Consider the following 16,840-nt stretch of genomic DNA (forward strand, 5'->3'; position numbering starts at 1 on the left):
CGGATGTTAGCTCAGGGCTGATCTTCCTCACCAAAAACAACAAAAAAAAAGAAAATCAATTCAAAAGCACAGGATGTAAGATTTACAAGGTCTACTTAATTCATCCTACAAAGATTCCCTTAATGGATGTGGCTGAAAATATGTCAACTCCAGCTTGGACTTCTGAATGTAATCCAAACCATTTAGATTCCCAGGAATCTGGTAGGGAACATTTCATTTCTGTCCTCTGCCCTCTTTTGGTCAGTGGAGTGGCCATCTCTCCATCATTAGGAACTCCCTAGAATGGCCAGTCATAAAAGATCTATCTGTGGCTTGTCTACATTAGTGTTTTCCAATCTCTTTCCCGTTATGGCACTCGCACGAGGTGCTGCTACGTGTGCGGCACATTGGCTGCTGCTCCCGCCAGGTCTCCCCAAGACAATCAGCATCTCAGCAAGGACAGCCCTCTGCTCCTTCCTGGCACATGAGGCTTCTCTGGGAAGCTTTGGTCTACAGAATACAATAGCATAAGAAGAGCTTTCTACTGAAAGCCACTTGAAGAGGAACTTGTGAGGACAAGATGGGCTGATCTTCAAAGATGGCAGTGATTGACAAGAAATGAACTCTTTTTGTAATTTCTTCTTCTCAGCCACCCTCCCTATCGTGGAAGATGTAAAATCAATGGAAACACCTGAAGACTGCTATCACAAAATGTTTCAGACTCACATGCAACAAAATGGAGAAACAAAAACAAGAACAACCCAAGGGTCATCATCAAGTTTTCTGTTTTATTTATGATTTTAGTTTTAATTCTGAAGAAAGAGGTACATTTTCTTGTTTTTAGTTTTAGCATCAAGTTATAACCATGTTTCTGTTTTCTTTTCTCCTGTCTTTTCAATACTGCACAAACGTCCAGAAACTACAGGGTTAAGTACAAGCTGCAGGCAAGGAGGTCAGAGATTTTCTCCTGATGGTGAGCAGATGGCCCCAGAGCAGTGCTGTCTCAGAGCGCCCTCGTCAGGGGAATTTAGGTAAAAGAAAACAAGATTCTGACAGAGGAGAAAGACTGAAGAAATCACTTATATTTTGGCTTTTAAATTATGGATAGGTATTAAATCTGTGAATAATTTTCTTTAAAATGTTTAAATTTACTTTAAATCTAAAGCCAAAACTTTTTTCTCCTTTAAAAAATCACTTCTCCCCTCCTGATAACCTCTTTAGCAATAGGCCAGTTACGAATAAAGATCAATTTGTCTTTCCATCAACATCCAATAAATTCTTTTGCTTAACAACACAATCAAATCCTCTCCATCAACTTACCAAAAGAATTAAAAATTAAATTAAAAGCACTTTCCCTACAATAGTGATAAGCTGAAGACAAGATGGATGCCAGGACCACTGCTTTCCCCATGCACTTACTTAGCAATCTCACTTCAATTAACCTGGTTTTCAAACTTCTGCAGTTGATAATGCGTCTACTTGACCTTTCCTATGGATTAATCGTCATTTTCTGCTAAGCAGATTATGTCATTATTATGCGCAACAGACAAACAGTAATTTTCTAAGTATCCAGACTGCCCTTTGATTTTTTTTTTTCCTCCTTAAAAAGGCATTTTAAAGAAACATTCAACAGTGTCACTCAAATGCTGGATCAACAGAAACTTTTACAATAAAAAACAGATGGTAATGACCCTGTGATCGCATTGCATCTGGGGGTAGGGAGAAAGAAAACTGATCAGGAACTGGATTCTTGAGAACATAAGAGATGAGGAGGGAGCTGTGGGTGGGCTGAGAGGGAGAAAACAGGGTGGGACAAATCCTGCATTTTCTAATGGTTTCTCCTCCTTCCCTAATGGCGGTCCAGTGTTGAACTCTGTAGTAAATCTGTGGGGGTTTTGCTGGGGGCTCTGAAGGCCGTCTGAAAGCCTGGAGGTGGGGAGTGAAAGCTGGAAGGATTGGAAGGAGGAGGGTAGGGATTCCAACTGGCTCTGTGCAGAGGGATCTGTGTGCTGAAGGGGGCGCCGTGGTGGGTTTGTGACGGAGCAGCACTGGGGCCGTCCATCTCTGTGAGGGTCTGAAGGGATTTTAGCCAGTGTGGAGGATTGTCATCTTGAAGAGAGTCTAAACTGTATCCTGAAGATGCTGGAATACCTAAGGAGAGTAAAGAAAAGAAGGAAAATGGTGAATTTGTGCAGAAAGAATAAAAAATTCATCAAACAAAAAAATCATAAGATGACTGTTTTATCCAAAAAGAAACGGAGAAGAAATTACAATTTTAAACTCCTTCCAAATAAGACCTTTTTCATCTTATGTTTCCTTTATCCTCAACCCACACGAATTATTGTCACACAAACCCATGCCTCCTCTTCAACTACACAGACATCGTCCTCCACTGTCACAGAGGCAGAGCTGCAAAAATGAGTCCCCAGAATTGTATGACGTCACTGCCCAATTGTGCTTCTCCTTCTCTAATCGGGATACGTAAACAAGACAGCCTTATAATAGAGAGCTTTATTTTAAAAAGTGGAGTATGTTTCTTTAAGAGGGTAAGTCGGATCCTTTTGTACTTTGAGACCTACAAAATACACACATGCTGCCAGACGTTAGCACCTACTTACACCAAAAGAAGCAACCTAGGCACCAAATGCCTTATGACACAACTAGGCCAACAGAGTTAACTGAGACTGCATGACCCCGGAGAGCGAAACAAGCCACCCACGCTCGTGGCTTTGTGAAAAGAAGCTTATGGTGAAGAGACCTCTGTTTTTATTTAATCTGTGCTAAACACCAAACTGATGGCAGTCAGTGGCGCTGAAGGAGTGAGAAAGTTACCTGTGATGATGGCTGGGTCTGTCCAGCTGCCAGGGCCGTCCCAACTCAGGCTGTCGGTGGTGGCAGTGTTGGACGCTGGTGCACTGTGGTGGGCGTTGGAGGGGGAGGCAGAATTGGGCAGTCCACCAAAGTTGATGTTAATGTTGGGTAGAAGTGCCCTGAGCCCGTCCTGCCATTCCTTCATATTTAAACTCTCTACAGAACTGCTGTTGTCTGGGAGATTTACCAACGAAAAATGAAAGATAAAAAAAAAATAAAAAGCTGACGTTAGAAACGTACGTTGTTCTTTAGCGGTTAAGCGGGAGAAGAATTATTCTTTCTTCACCGAGCATTTAAAACGGGTTGTCCTAGCGAGATACACTTGGTTAGGATTTTGCTTGTGAGCTCGGAGCCCCTGAAATAAGTGAGGAAACACTTGCTCCAGGATCAGGAGAGGGAGCTTCTGGTCCTTCTTACAGCCTCTTCACCACTTTGCGTTTGTAATCGATCATCCAGTTTAAAGACTCGATGCTCCAGAGCACAATTTAGTTCCAGCCACACTGTGAAGTTTCAGTTAGAGAGGCATTTAGCCAGCTGAGCTGATTTATGCTATAAAACAAAAGCCTGCAAAGTTCAACACAGGAGCTTGTTTCTGAGCCCGCTAAATGGAAGAGAAGTCATTTTATCTGCAATAAAAATAAACCCATAGAAAAATAATTAAGTTCTTCCTGACTATAAAGCTTGGTAATGCATTTCAGAGGAGAAAGGCAGCAAGGAATAGGCTTTTGAATCTGAAAAGGATTTTTCTGCTGGTCACAAAGGCCAAGGAGGCAGGGGCTGAGCCCCTTTCACACAGAATGATTTCCAGCACAGTCTGCCTACTCCACCCCAGCAGTCCTACCAATCACTTAAAACACGAGTCCAGGACTCCACAGTTCTCTGGTTCTATTTATGAATAGCGTCAAATATGATAAGACACCATCAACGTAAAAAGGCTTTTTATAAATTGTACTAAACTAACTTGATCTACCACCATCCAGAATCCACATACTGTAACTAATTGGTTGGGGAGGAAAGTGTAAAGTGTAACTACTACTTAGAAGAACTGTTTTATTGAAAGTAGGAATGTAGGTCAAACTACCAACTGGAGTTTTTGAGAAGAACATAGAAAATTATTTCTAGTTCTACAGAATTGATTAGCAATCATCATTAATGATGGTGATGGTGGTGATGATGATGATGATGATGATGATGATGATGATGATATGATATTCTATCAAGCACAGTCTATGCTATTTGGTGAATTCAAAATTTTCTTTTTATAATTTTGCTTTGCACCAGTCACTGTTCTAAGCCAAATTATATGCTTCAGCAAGTGAAGCGTTTCAGCCTATTGACCACATTTATAAAAAGACAAAAAACTACAACCAAACCCAACAAAAGTCATCTCTGAATCTACTAAGATGAAGAAAAGGCAATCTGCACCATAGAGACAAATCAATAGAAGGGAAAATAAATTCTTCAAACTACTTCCATTTCACAATAAATGCATTTTCCTAAAGCTCACCCTTCTATTTGCATCCTACTTTACATTTGCATTGTGTTCTACAACTTACAGGGCACTCTCATAGTCACTTATTATTTCATTTGATCCTCATGATATAAGGTAGGCAGAGCAAGGGGAATAATCTGCATTTAACAGACAAAGAAACAGACTCCAGAATAATTTGCCCAAGGTCACAGGACTTGTATAGTGAGGACTTGACCCCAGACCCTACCTGAGTTGTTGTTTTCTAAATAAACTCTTGATCTACTTTGTATAGACTATTAATTGACTTTTTAATAGGTCAAGTATTTAAGGGAAAACTCAGGGGCCTATGAGTTCCACAATTGAAAGGTGGCAAAAAGGAAACACAGCAATATTACAGTATGTGCATCAGCCCTGGTTAGCAGGATAAAGAAATATTTTGGATGAAGGAACAAACTGGACCTTGCAGCCAGGGGGGGAAAAATTCTAATCAACAACACAACCATCAGTTTCCCCCTGCCTCCAACTGCATGAGGCATTAACAAGATCACACTAATAAAGTCCTAGAATACCTGCAATTACAGGAAGGTTTGGTGGCTATGGCACATTCTAACCTTTAAAGTAGTCAAATTGTCAGACTTCAGATGGTTTTCAATTAACCAGAAACTGAACTCAAAACAAGGAAAATTTCCTGGAAGGAAAATAAAATCCCCCTGATGTAAAAAGATGACGTATAACGACGTGGGAAAACTCTGAGGAAGACGAATGCTCTTGAACTGGGTAGCCAAAGTCAATAAGAAGCTGCTGCAGATGACTGGAGCCTCTCTCTTCCACTGAACAGGCAAACAGAAAATACTCCATAATTCACTAAGACCAGTCTTCTCCTTACTTTTGCTTTACACTTAGTAAGAACTGGAACTAAGGGAACGCTTAATTTTGCATTAACAGAATATTATTTGCATTTATATAAAGTTTATTTGAATATTAGTTATTACAAACAAAGTCAAAAGACTTTTTCTGGGTTTTTTTTGTTCTATTTGTTCACGGACAGGGGATATATGGGAACTCCCTGTACTTCCCACTCAATTTTGCTGTGAACTTAAAACTGCTCTAAAAAATAAAAGTGTATTTAAAAAATAAAAAAATATATATATATTTGTTTCTCTGATTTTAGACTAATGAAATCAAGCAAGAGTACGTTAGCCGAAGAAATTCATATATGGCACATGATACAGAAACAGTGAGCAACTTAGATCCTCCCAGGTGAACTATGATTATAAGATACCTTGGGAAATAAATTAACTAGTTTATAATTCTTACAATCTTATCAAAAAACAAAGTCATGTGCCTAGACATTTTGGGAGCCTGACAGCATGAGTGATTGATTTACAGTGAAGCTACGTGAACAGGGAAGTGGACTGACATCTTTAGCTCTTGGTATGGGACCACTATTCCAAGTAGCTTAGAAGAAGAAAAGAAGTTTTCTCCACTATTGCTATGCCAAGTGTTGCAACAAAAAAAGGGTGAGAGAAAGGAAATCGGCTAAATCTAACCCCATTAAAATAGCTCTCTCAGTCCAGCCACACTTGAAATCACCTACTTTACCTCTCCCCACACCCGACTACCTCTGACCCAAATTTGTTTTGGCTGTGAGGGCTTCTGGTAATTCCATTCTTTGCAATACACACAGCAGGGTTTACTGACCTCGGTACTATAGATATTTTCACTACATAATTAACTCTTTGTTGTGGGGGACTCTTCTATGCACTGTAGGATGTTTAGCAGCATCTCTGGCTTCTACCCACTAGATGCCAGTAGCGCACACACACACAAAGACACCTGTTTTGACAACCAAAAACATCTCCAGACATTGCCAAATGACTCCTGGAGGGCACAAAATCGTCTCTGGTTGAGAACCACTGATACAAAGGAAGTTGGCTCCTTTGTTTCTAGGGCTCTAAATAAGCCCACTCGAATACACATTTCCCTTCAAAATAGTACCAGGTCTTTGAGCACTGGACTCAACTTGATGCAACTTCATTTCCCTTTATTTATATATAGGACTTCACACTGGGGTACAATTCAATATGTACAAGTCAGAAGAACTAAAGAAGAAAACACTGGGCTGAAAATTGCAGATGGGACTGTATAAGGCAGCTCCACACTGGTAATTAATACAACCTTAGGCATATAAATAAGTCTCTTAATATCCCAGGACCCTACTTCTTTTCTTTTTTCTCTTTTTAAAGCTAATTTATGTAACCAGTTTATGTATGTATGTATGTATGTATGTATGTATTTATGTTTGCTGGGAAAGAATCACCCTGAGCCAACATCTATTACCACTCTTCCTCTCCCCCTTTTTTTCCCTCCCCAAAGCCCCAGTACACAGTTGTATATTCTAGTTGTAAGTCCCTCTAGTTTTTCTATGTGAGCCATCACTCAGCATGGCTACTGACAGACGAGTCGTGTGGTTCCATGCCCTGGAACTGGGCCTGGGCCGCTGAAGCAGAGAGTGCCGAACTTGAACCACTAGTCCATCAGGGCTGGCTCCCTACTTCTTAAGTAGGAATAACATCTGCCTTTCTCCCTCGTAAGGATAAACTAAAATAAGAGAAGAGAAAGCAATTTTAAGCTCATTTATTACTTGATAAATGCCTAACAACAATTTTTTTCTCTAGTACTCAACACTGAATAGATAGTAAACTTTCCAGAAAGCCAAGGCAGAGGATTTCTCACTTGCCAGAAGTGGTTCTGTGCACAACAGTCTCCTTCTAGGCACGCAGGGATAACAACTAGCATTCTCACAGAGGTACTGTGTAGTCCATCTAATTAATAACACTCCTCACCATCAAAATATTATAAAGACAAATAAGATATGGGAAAGCATTTTAAACTTTCCACGAGAAAGACTGAAAAAGACCAAGCAAAGTACAATGAAAATCAAGTTACTGAACACATTTTATATTAAAAATGATACTAAGTTCTTTTTCAAGTATTTAATTAGTAGTAGTGTAATACCTTAGGGAAGCACTGTATATTTTTAAATGACTGCTAATATGTTTAAATGTTTCATGATGTAAAAAAAAACTAATTTTAATTTACAATGTACAGATACATACAACAAGACACTATTTTGGTTCTAGAGAATTTGAGGGCAGGAGAGCAGGTCAAGTTGTTTGTAGCAGATTTATTTTTTAGTGTAGAACTCAAAGACAAAATTTAAAGTTCTTTCAAGATGCCATGCACCACACTCTCACATTCCATGTGTAGGAAGTATCAGTAGACTTCCAGTTTACCTGCCTCAGAAAGTCTTCTATTAAGGAAGAAATGAAGGTTACAATTATGCCAGCTTGCTGGTAGCCGAACATCCAGTCCATGACAAGTCGATCATTGCACACTAAGCAAGTTGACAAACCTAGTTTTTAGCAACAACAAAAATTAGTATAAAACACATGTGTTAAGGCTGTCAAGATCAAAGTCAAAGCAACTATTTGCTGAGTGCCTACAGTGTGCAAGGAGGACAAAGCACTCAAACCATGACTCCTGATCTCAAGGGCCTTATAGGGTAGATGGTGAGACAATGCAAGTACATGAAAAGTTCAACAACTACAATCTGAAAAAGCAACAGAAGAAACGTCACAGGGTTGTAATAACTAATAAACACTACAGAAGTTTAGTAAACAGAGAGGTCAGTTAGGCACATGTGTGGGAATGTGCTGGCAGGTGAACAATAGTAGCAGTCATTCATTCATGAGTTGTTTTAGTGACTACATAGGCACTCTGAGCCTGAAAAGCCCACGACAGGTTGAAACTATCTTTGGTATTTCTACATAATACTGGACTAGTCCAAATATTTACCAGGAAGTATAGAGAAAGACACATTTTATAAGCAATGACTAAGTTCCAAGATAAGCTGTGTTCTGATATCAGACCTTTTATAGAAAGTCAAAAAGGAAAAGGTGAATGGCTTAGGCAAGAGCACACAGTCAGCATTACAGCCGCCAAAGTGGGTTTCTTTCCTTTCTGTTCCTCAGATGAACTGCAATATGGTAATTATTATGAAATTCAAAACAGACAGCAAAATGTGGGAAAATCTGCTCCTTAGGATAAGCTGTCACTGGTGACAAGCCAATGAGTTTTTCTGGTTTGCATAAAATCTTCACCTGAAAGAATGATTTTCAAATTGGTTTCACAGACTGCAAAACTATCTCAGGAGCCACTGGTGAGGAAGCTGAGGGGGCAGGGCACTAGGACAACATAGCCTCCCACCCCGATTTCACATATAAGGGTACCATGTAAGACTGCATTGGAAAAACAAGATCTGCTGCTAAGAGTAAAGAGAGAAGATCTACTTATAATGACAGGTGGTGAGATTAGACACATTTAAGAGGAACTCTAAAACAAAAGGCTATTCTAAGTATTTGTTTTCTCTAATACAATTTGTACAACCAGGTCAGGATTTTCTGTCTCCTTGTGGAATTCTTGCCTCTACCTTCTTTTGGATTCCCCCTCCTTATGGTCTTTTCATTAAATAATAAATACATAGGCCTTATTAAACTAGCTAGAGGCAACTAAATTCACAATTTGCCAATTTCCCTACTGTCACCTTTGGGTGGGGACAACGGGCCCACATATATTCAGCCCTGATCCTTAGGCTACTCCATTCTCCACTGCAGCCCCTAGGGCCAGAGACCGCTGATTTCAAGTTAAATTTCTCTGTTAGCGGCCAAACACACCCCAACTGGGGAGCAGTCACTGAGAGTCCCAGTCACAAAATATTCCTAAAAGAGTTTATTCTGCTCTTCAGTTTTTAAGCCTTATCTACTGCCACTCCCCAAAGGCTCACTCTGCAACTTGATCTTGTTTTCTAAAAAGCTTTTATCTTCCTTTTCCTCACTGCTGTCCTTTACATTTCGAAGTCAGAGGCTTCCTTCAGTGTTCAGGTTACTTAGTGGAACAAATCTTTGTTGGTGCAAAGGTTGTACATCAGAAATCTAGTTCCCATTATGGTTACCCCTTGCCAATGTGACTCTCAAACCTTCATGCATTTTTAGAAGGACACAGCATACAGCTTGTCTCAGCCACTACACACCTCTCTACACACACCCCCACCTCACCCTATTTTATACTATTTCCTATCAGTTTGGGGACAGAGTCCATCTCCATCAGTATATGATTTTAAGAAAGCCTAAACTTTCTCAAACTTCAACAACACATCTCGAAGCAACTCAAATGTAAATGGATAATGCTTGTCCTATATGATAAACCAAACTTTAAAGAGCACACAAACTTTCTCCTATTGGAACTTGAAAGAAAGCCTTCATGATATAGGCATGCTGTACTTTAGGACAGCTACAAAAATCATTTCAATTTATTAACTAAAATTCGCAGGGAAAATGACTACTTGGTGAATGAATTCTTTCAAACTGATTTATAAAATCACTTTGTTTATGAAAAAATGTTACTCTATTTAAACAAAAATAACTGACACTCAAATTTCTAGGATTATGCTTATTATAAAGCAAGATAGACCACTACTGCAGAGCAGACCTGCTGGGGCAAAGACAAAAACTTAAGGGTTTAATAGATCTGAAAAGAGATTAAACTAAGTGAAAAATTCTAATTCATTCTAATGAATTCTCTAAAAATTCTAATTTCATTCTCAAATGAAAAAGAGTTCTGAGAACAGAAGAACTTCAACAAAGCAGCAACAAAACACAGTCAAAATTTAACTCCCACTAGTAGCAAGAAGTAGAAACATCATCAACAGGAAGAGAGAGGCCGTAAGGATCAGCTAAATATGATCTGGGCTTTCTGGACTCTGTCTTTACTTCCTGCCTTTCTCCTTGTCTAGAACGCTTTCCTGATCTCTTCAATTAATTTTTACTAGATCTTCCAAAAGTCTAAGTCTTTTCTCTTCTACTCAGATCATTCTAGATGACAGCACTTGTGGTCTAAACCACACTCGTTTGGCAGCAAACTGTGCTGTGACATTCACTGGAGTTACTGTTTCCCTTTCGTGGACTCAGTTTATCTCTCACAACTCTACTGAAAGGTCTGCAAAGGGATATTTTGTACATTCTTCAGCACGTAGCTCAGTGTCTTAAAAATTTGATGTGCCTCAAGTCATCTGCTGAATCAAACATCCAACTTGAGAGGAGCTGGAAAATCACTTTCCCCAAACAAGGCTGATTAATTCATATCTGTATCATATCCACTCACTATGCACTTTATGTACTTGATTACTTTAGTACCGACAATCCAATGAGCTAATTAGTGGCTTCATTTTACAAATGAGGAGACTGAGTAGGGTCTGGTAGTTTAAAAAATTTGCCCAAGGTTATTCAGGAAAAAGTGGTCAAGTCAGTAATCAAACCCAGTCTGAGTCCAAAGTGTTTGTTCTCGCCACCAAGCACACCACCAACCAGTCCCTGCCCTGTCAGGACTCATGGGCCAAGAGATGGGGGTGCAGACAAGTTTAAATAACTACACTATATGATAATAAATGCTATTCTGGTATGAACAAAGCCCTGTGGGGCATAAAGAACATGAACAATTCTGTCATTCTGTGTGCAGAATAAACAATGACTACAGAAGCTCAGAGGAAGAGAAGTTGATGTGGAAGAGGGAAAGGGCGTTCCATACAGAACAGAGAGGAGCAGACGCAGCTAATCATAAAATACAGCAGGGACACTTCAAAATATAAGTAGATGTGTTTTGCACAATGTGTACTTTTCTCTTCTAGAATGCTCCTATAAGGATCTACAATTCTGTTTTGAGGGAGAATCAGATAATCTAAAGAGAACCAGGAAAACATCTAGATGTTTGCTTTATGAAGGATCTAAGGAAACAGAATCTATTAAAAAAAAACAACAACAGGGAAAAATACTTAACGGAAAAATGTCTACATATAAAGCTATCTATAGAATGAGGAAAAAGCAAACAAAATTTAATGCAAAAGATAAGTACATTCTTAGAAGCATTACAGACTGGATTAGATGGAACCTGAACCAGAACATAAAAGCACATAGCTAAATGACATGCGGGGACAAAAATCCAATATCAGAAATCTATAAAATCAGAAATAGGGAGGAAAGCATTTAAGTGAGCACAAAACTGAGCACAGACTGTGAACAAAGCCTGCGAGGAGATTCAAGGACGACCGAGGGAGCTTATCATCCAGAAGAGGATACAGAGATCACAGGAATATGATTTCACCAACACAAATTCGAAAACTGCAGAGATATGGAGCGGGTCTACCACCCTAACATCTCTGAGGTCTAAATCTGCTAGAAGAAAATAAACCTGATAAAATTCACTTCCTGACCATCTCTCTTTTCCAAGGTGGAAACAAAGAGGGAAACTTTTATTCTGGACTTTTGACCAAAAAAGAACTGGTTGGCTATTGTGAACATAACAGAAGCCCTAAGAGTATGTGACATAATTTTAGGATTTACTGACGCAACGAATGAGAATAACTAGACTTGAGTGCCCAGAGGGTGGGCATCCTGGCTATTCTTGCAATTACCACAGTATACTGCAATCACCTGTTTACTTGTTAGATGTTTCTACTAGACTGCGAGTCCTCCAGGAAAGGGACCTTGATTTAACCCTCTTTGTATATGTGAGCAGTTCCTGAACCTGAACCTCAAGAGGTATTTAATGTTTCCCAAATGAACTGCCCTGAACATTTGCTTCCAGGTTTTTTGAGAAAACAGCTTTCTAAAAAAGGTCAAAAAAAGGATGGGTCAGGGTGGTCCCATGGTTATAGGGGGTAGTGATTCATAGGCCACCAAAAATGCAAAATATGACATTCTGACCATGTAGTAATAAATAATTCTAATAAGCAAAAGAAATTGGGAAGAAATCTAAATAAACCAGTTGTTGCAGAGAGAGAATCTCATTGGATTAGACTTGAAAAGAAAGCTTAGAAAGGATGGATGGAGGTATATAACCCACCTGTATGTTAAGAGTATCATAATTCTTGAGAATTAACATCGAAGTCCATAATGATCTGAGGCTTCCGAAAAATGCTAGAGGCAAGAAAAACCTAAGTTTGGAACAGGAGAAAATTAGGAAAAGCCACTGCTCAGCCTGATGTCATAATGTTAACCCCCGAGAGAAGGCAGAGCTATGTAGTTCCATCTTCATTTTGATTCCCTCTATCTCCTTTATAAAAGAGCATGATCCTCAAACAGGAAAGGACAGATTAAGCAATGTGGAGAGGAGAACTGTAGGCCCGTAGAGGTGCAAAGAGTAAAAGAACATCTACTCAATTTAAATGAGTTTAAAATCTCTAGGTGCAAAATGAATTCTATCCCAGGGTATTAATCCTTCCAGATGTGATCACAAAACCATTGTTAAGAGAAGTGCCAGAAAGGAGGAAACAGCACACTCTAGAAGCTACATGCTTATAATTAGTTCTTGGGAAAATTCTGAAACAGATTAGGAGCTGGACGACTTCTCTGAAATGAATACTGACAGGTTTAACAAACGCTGCTCTATTGCTTGCGTTTGGGGGCATTTTTCATGAGAAATAATATGTGGTGTTTTGGCTAGAACCTCAGCTCCCTTCCAGCTGAAATACACAGGAAGTTAAACTTTAATTTTGAAGTGGAACAAGTAGTCATGTAGGCAGCTTCTACTGACAATTGCTTTCCATGGGAAATGTCCTCTTTCTATATCCCATGGTCCATTTCCCTTCCTCTTCTGTTGCTGGCCCAAACCCAAAGACTTTGCACTAGCCATTCCCATCCCACTGACACATCAATCCCATGAAACAAATGGAGTAGAGTGATCAATAAGAGCCAAAATGCATTTCCATAAAGAACCAATCATATCAAAGTAATTTATTCTTTGGATAGGCTTTCTAGGATGTCATAAGTATAATACATCATGAATTCAGCAGTTTCTGGTAAGTTCTCTCAAGGTGCCTTTTGGGATAAGAGGGTACAGTATAGCATGGATAACAGCAGTGTTTAGATGGGTTTTCACAGAACTTAAGATACTGTGTGTCAGCCTAAGCTTCCAAGATACTGCTTGGCTTATCTTTGACTCCATGCTTTTTATTATACCTAACAAAACCCACAAAGTTAATTTAAAAATGTTAACAGAGAGCCAATTTTAGAGATGACAGAATCAATAATTCAAACTACAACTATTCTTAAATTAAAATTCTTAAATTCTTCACCCAAATGTTATTAACAATGTTACTAATAACATTTATCTATCACTTTCTAATCACACACTTCTTTCAGAAGACAAACTTGTAGGATAGTGACATACAATGAGGATAAACTCTAACTACGCTAAATCTAAACACATAAAATTTAACAGGTATACATTCAGATTTTTAAAAATGCATTAGGAAAGCACAGGATGGAAGAGATCTAACTAAGCAGTCATGTGGATGAAAAATGGTCTACTGGTTTTTCTTAACAGGCTTAAATAATACCTGATGTGACAACTGGGTAATGGAACTTCTAAAAAGATAACATTAAGATCATGTAAATAGATGTGCAATGTCTAAATCAGCAATTGTATGATACTGGGCAAATCACAAACGATAACCAGTCTGAGCTTCAGTTTCCTCATTTACAAAATGGGGATAATATCTACCGCTCAGGATATTTTTACAAAAGGACTCTGGTAAACTGTAAAGGAATATACAATGATTAGCAGTAAGAATAGTGTGAATGAAAAAGTAGATCTATTGTCTGATCATATTCAGATTATCATATTAAAGTGTGAGCTTCATATTTTCAGAAAGGCATTCACTGTCAAGTCAAAATATGTGTTGAGGAGAACTGAGAACTAGAAACCATGTTAAGTGTAGAATGGTTAAAAAAACTAAGGACGGTTCATCTACATCTAGAAGTTACTAGACAAGTGGTAACTGCCTTCACATGTTTGACACAAGGTACAAATGGGAAAAAGATTTTGGTTTAACCAAGAGAAAAAATTCTTTAACAATCACAAGTTGTCCTAAAGAGAGCTCCCTACTTAGGAAAGTATTAAGCTTCCAAAACAGCTCATCATTACCCATAAAGAGTTCTCGGAAAAAAGGTATTTTACAGGGACTTTCTGAATTATGTATTATGTGTCTCTGTTTTAGGGGAAGATATATCAATATTTATATATAATATAGATTTGCGAGAATCTGAGAAATTGGAGGTAAGAAAAGTGTTATTAGGTGAAATTTTAAAAAGTTTGTGTGTGTGGGTGGTGGTCTTGGGGCAATAAGGTAAAGTCAAGAGCTGCAGCTTCCAGAGTTCAGAGGTAAAGAGACAGAAGAAAAAGACTGATCATGGAGTGGTGAAGGGAATCTTAACACTGAATGCCACAGCACAACCAAGAGGTAAGTTATAACACATACGCAAACAGATCTGATTAAATGCTCCCAAAAGTCTAGATGTAACACAAAGCAGATCAAGGCTTTGCAGGCCTCCAGAAGTAATCAGACACTAACCTCACTCTCTCAACTACTAGTTTTCATTCAACAAACATTTATTGAATATCTACTCTGTATCACTTTCCCTAGAGCTTGATGCTATTAATATTCTGCAACAGCCTCCTACAAGTCATGCTGTTCTGCTTGTTTTCTGTATTTCTTTAGTGGATCACCAGAAGCTGTCCATTCTGAACAACGCCAGTAATAGCTGTTGATTGTCTAATGCCAATAAAATATTTTTATGGGGGTGTAAGTTCCTCTTCAGGCTTGCATTCAGACCAAAGTATTTTGCCGCCTATGCAGCAAATCCCCATATGGTTATGTGTCTATTGAAATTCCTAAGACTTCTGATGTTCATAATTTTCAAATTAAAAGATTTCCAAATTTTCTAAAAGTTATTAAAAACACTAAACCCATTTTTTTACTCCATTTGATCACACAGCTCACTTTTATTTCTACAGTGAAGACCAGTCAGTCTTATCTTTTTCTGAAAGATGGCTCCTAATCTTAACGGTTTAAATCAAAGTCACAAAAAACTCCCAATGAAGACGACTAAAATTATCCATGCTCTGAAACATTGAGATTCATTTTTAGAAAGCATCTTTTTAGGCATTAAAACAATAATTTGCTTTGTTTCTTAATCTCAGAAAAAATTATTTCAGTAAATGAAGTAACTTTTGCATTATTTTATACTAAAACTAAATCAAACAGATATGGGTATAGTCATGGTGATAAACATTTCCAACCCAACAGAATAAGCATACACCTTTAAGGGTTCTTTCGCATTGCACTCTTTACCCAAACCAAGGGATATTTGTTAAAGATTATTTTGAGATTGTTTTATTAAAGAACGTTTGATTTCCCAAATAAGCATGTATATTTTGAAATTTAACTATTTTAGCTATGTGAAATATATGATTTTAAAACATTAGACTATCTTGCTTTTTCTTCCTCCTTACTACTGATTCACATACGAGGGAAAATAAAAAAACTTTTTACTTCCAATTTTCAAATGATGTCTTGATTTAAAAAGAATTCATCCTAATGAGAATGCATCCTTTCCAGACCTACAAAAGATGATACTCCTGTGCAGGATAGCATTTCCAAAGACCCTGATGAACTTAAACACTTATATGTTCACCATCAGTACACTAAGGGACCTTAGTTTAAAAATCATTTGAAATATGTATTTATTTAAGTATTCATTCTTAGCTATGATTTATTATAGTTGAATTTGGAAAACACTGCCAGAGACCATCTTGACAGCACAAATTCTCAATCAGCGTTGAGTCTTACTGTGAAGGAAAAAAGGCAGGAAGGAAAGAGGGAAGGAAGATCACATGAATACATTCTCAAATATAAATGAGAAACTACAATTCTTATTTCATTATATCCTGGAGCTTCAGACTGAACTAGAACGAACATTTTAGTGAAAAAAATTAATCCTACTAAAAATCACACATATCTGTAAAACACTGAATTTTAGCCATATTGTCTAGAAGTAGTAAATGATTTTTAAAGGAGCCAGAATAACCTATAAGTCAGGGAAGTGAATAATGCCAGTCTTACAATGTTAAAAATCCTTATCCATTTGACATTTAACAGTGCAGTGGTTGTTACTTCATCTGTTCCAAAACCAAGACTATGCTTTCTGTTTAAACGTGTTGTTTTGATTTAAACGTGTGAGAAGAGAAAAAAAAAAAAGAATATGATCACTTAAAATCAAAAGCCAGTTTGGAAATAAGCTGAAAGGTAGCTGAGTGGTTAATGGGAGGTATTAGGAGGTGACTGGGATGTAATTGGGAGGTAATTGATCATAGATTCTGAGTAAACACTCAGCAGCCTGAGAGAGAGAGCTTTCCGCTTTGAAAATGAGAAAATCCAGGCCTGTCAGGGATCCTGTAGGGGAATCATACAGGTAGTGCACAATAAGATCCAGTCAAGACCTCCTCCTCTAATTGTGGTAAGTTATATGGAAAAAGAAATAATTTCTTCTTTGTCCAAAGAAAGAAAAAGAAACTGGAGAGAGAGGTGAGCACAATCTATAAGAATAAGACTCGTGATGGTCA

At 38.2% G+C, this 16,840-nt stretch overlaps 1 protein-coding gene across 9 annotated transcripts in view; it reads right to left on the minus strand.

Annotated features, from left to right (window-relative positions):
* Positions 1–747: 747 nt before the first annotated feature.
* Positions 748–16,840, minus strand: part of CNOT4 (CCR4-NOT transcription complex subunit 4) — a 140,700-nt gene continuing 124,607 nt past the window's right edge. For 6 of the 9 annotated variants that reach the window (XM_004430728.3, XM_014787724.2, XM_087431192.1 and 3 more), the window contains 2 exons: positions 2,812–3,024; positions 748–2,130 (listed from right to left, as the gene is read on the minus strand). In XM_004430728.3, coding sequence (XP_004430785.2) covers positions 1,829–2,130; positions 2,812–3,024 — 515 coding nt within the window. In that variant the 3' untranslated portion in view covers positions 748–1,828. Of the gene's footprint in view, positions 2,131–2,811; positions 3,351–16,840 lie in introns of those variants that run through there. The other 3 variants (XM_004430729.3, XM_014787726.2, XM_087431212.1) reach the window with 2 other exon arrangements.

The sequence above is a fragment of the Ceratotherium simum genome, chromosome 1 (assembly GCF_057802395.1).
Source record: "Ceratotherium simum simum isolate JZ-2026a chromosome 1, ASM5780239v1, whole genome shotgun sequence".
Taxonomy (NCBI): Eukaryota; Metazoa; Chordata; class Mammalia; order Perissodactyla; family Rhinocerotidae; genus Ceratotherium; species Ceratotherium simum.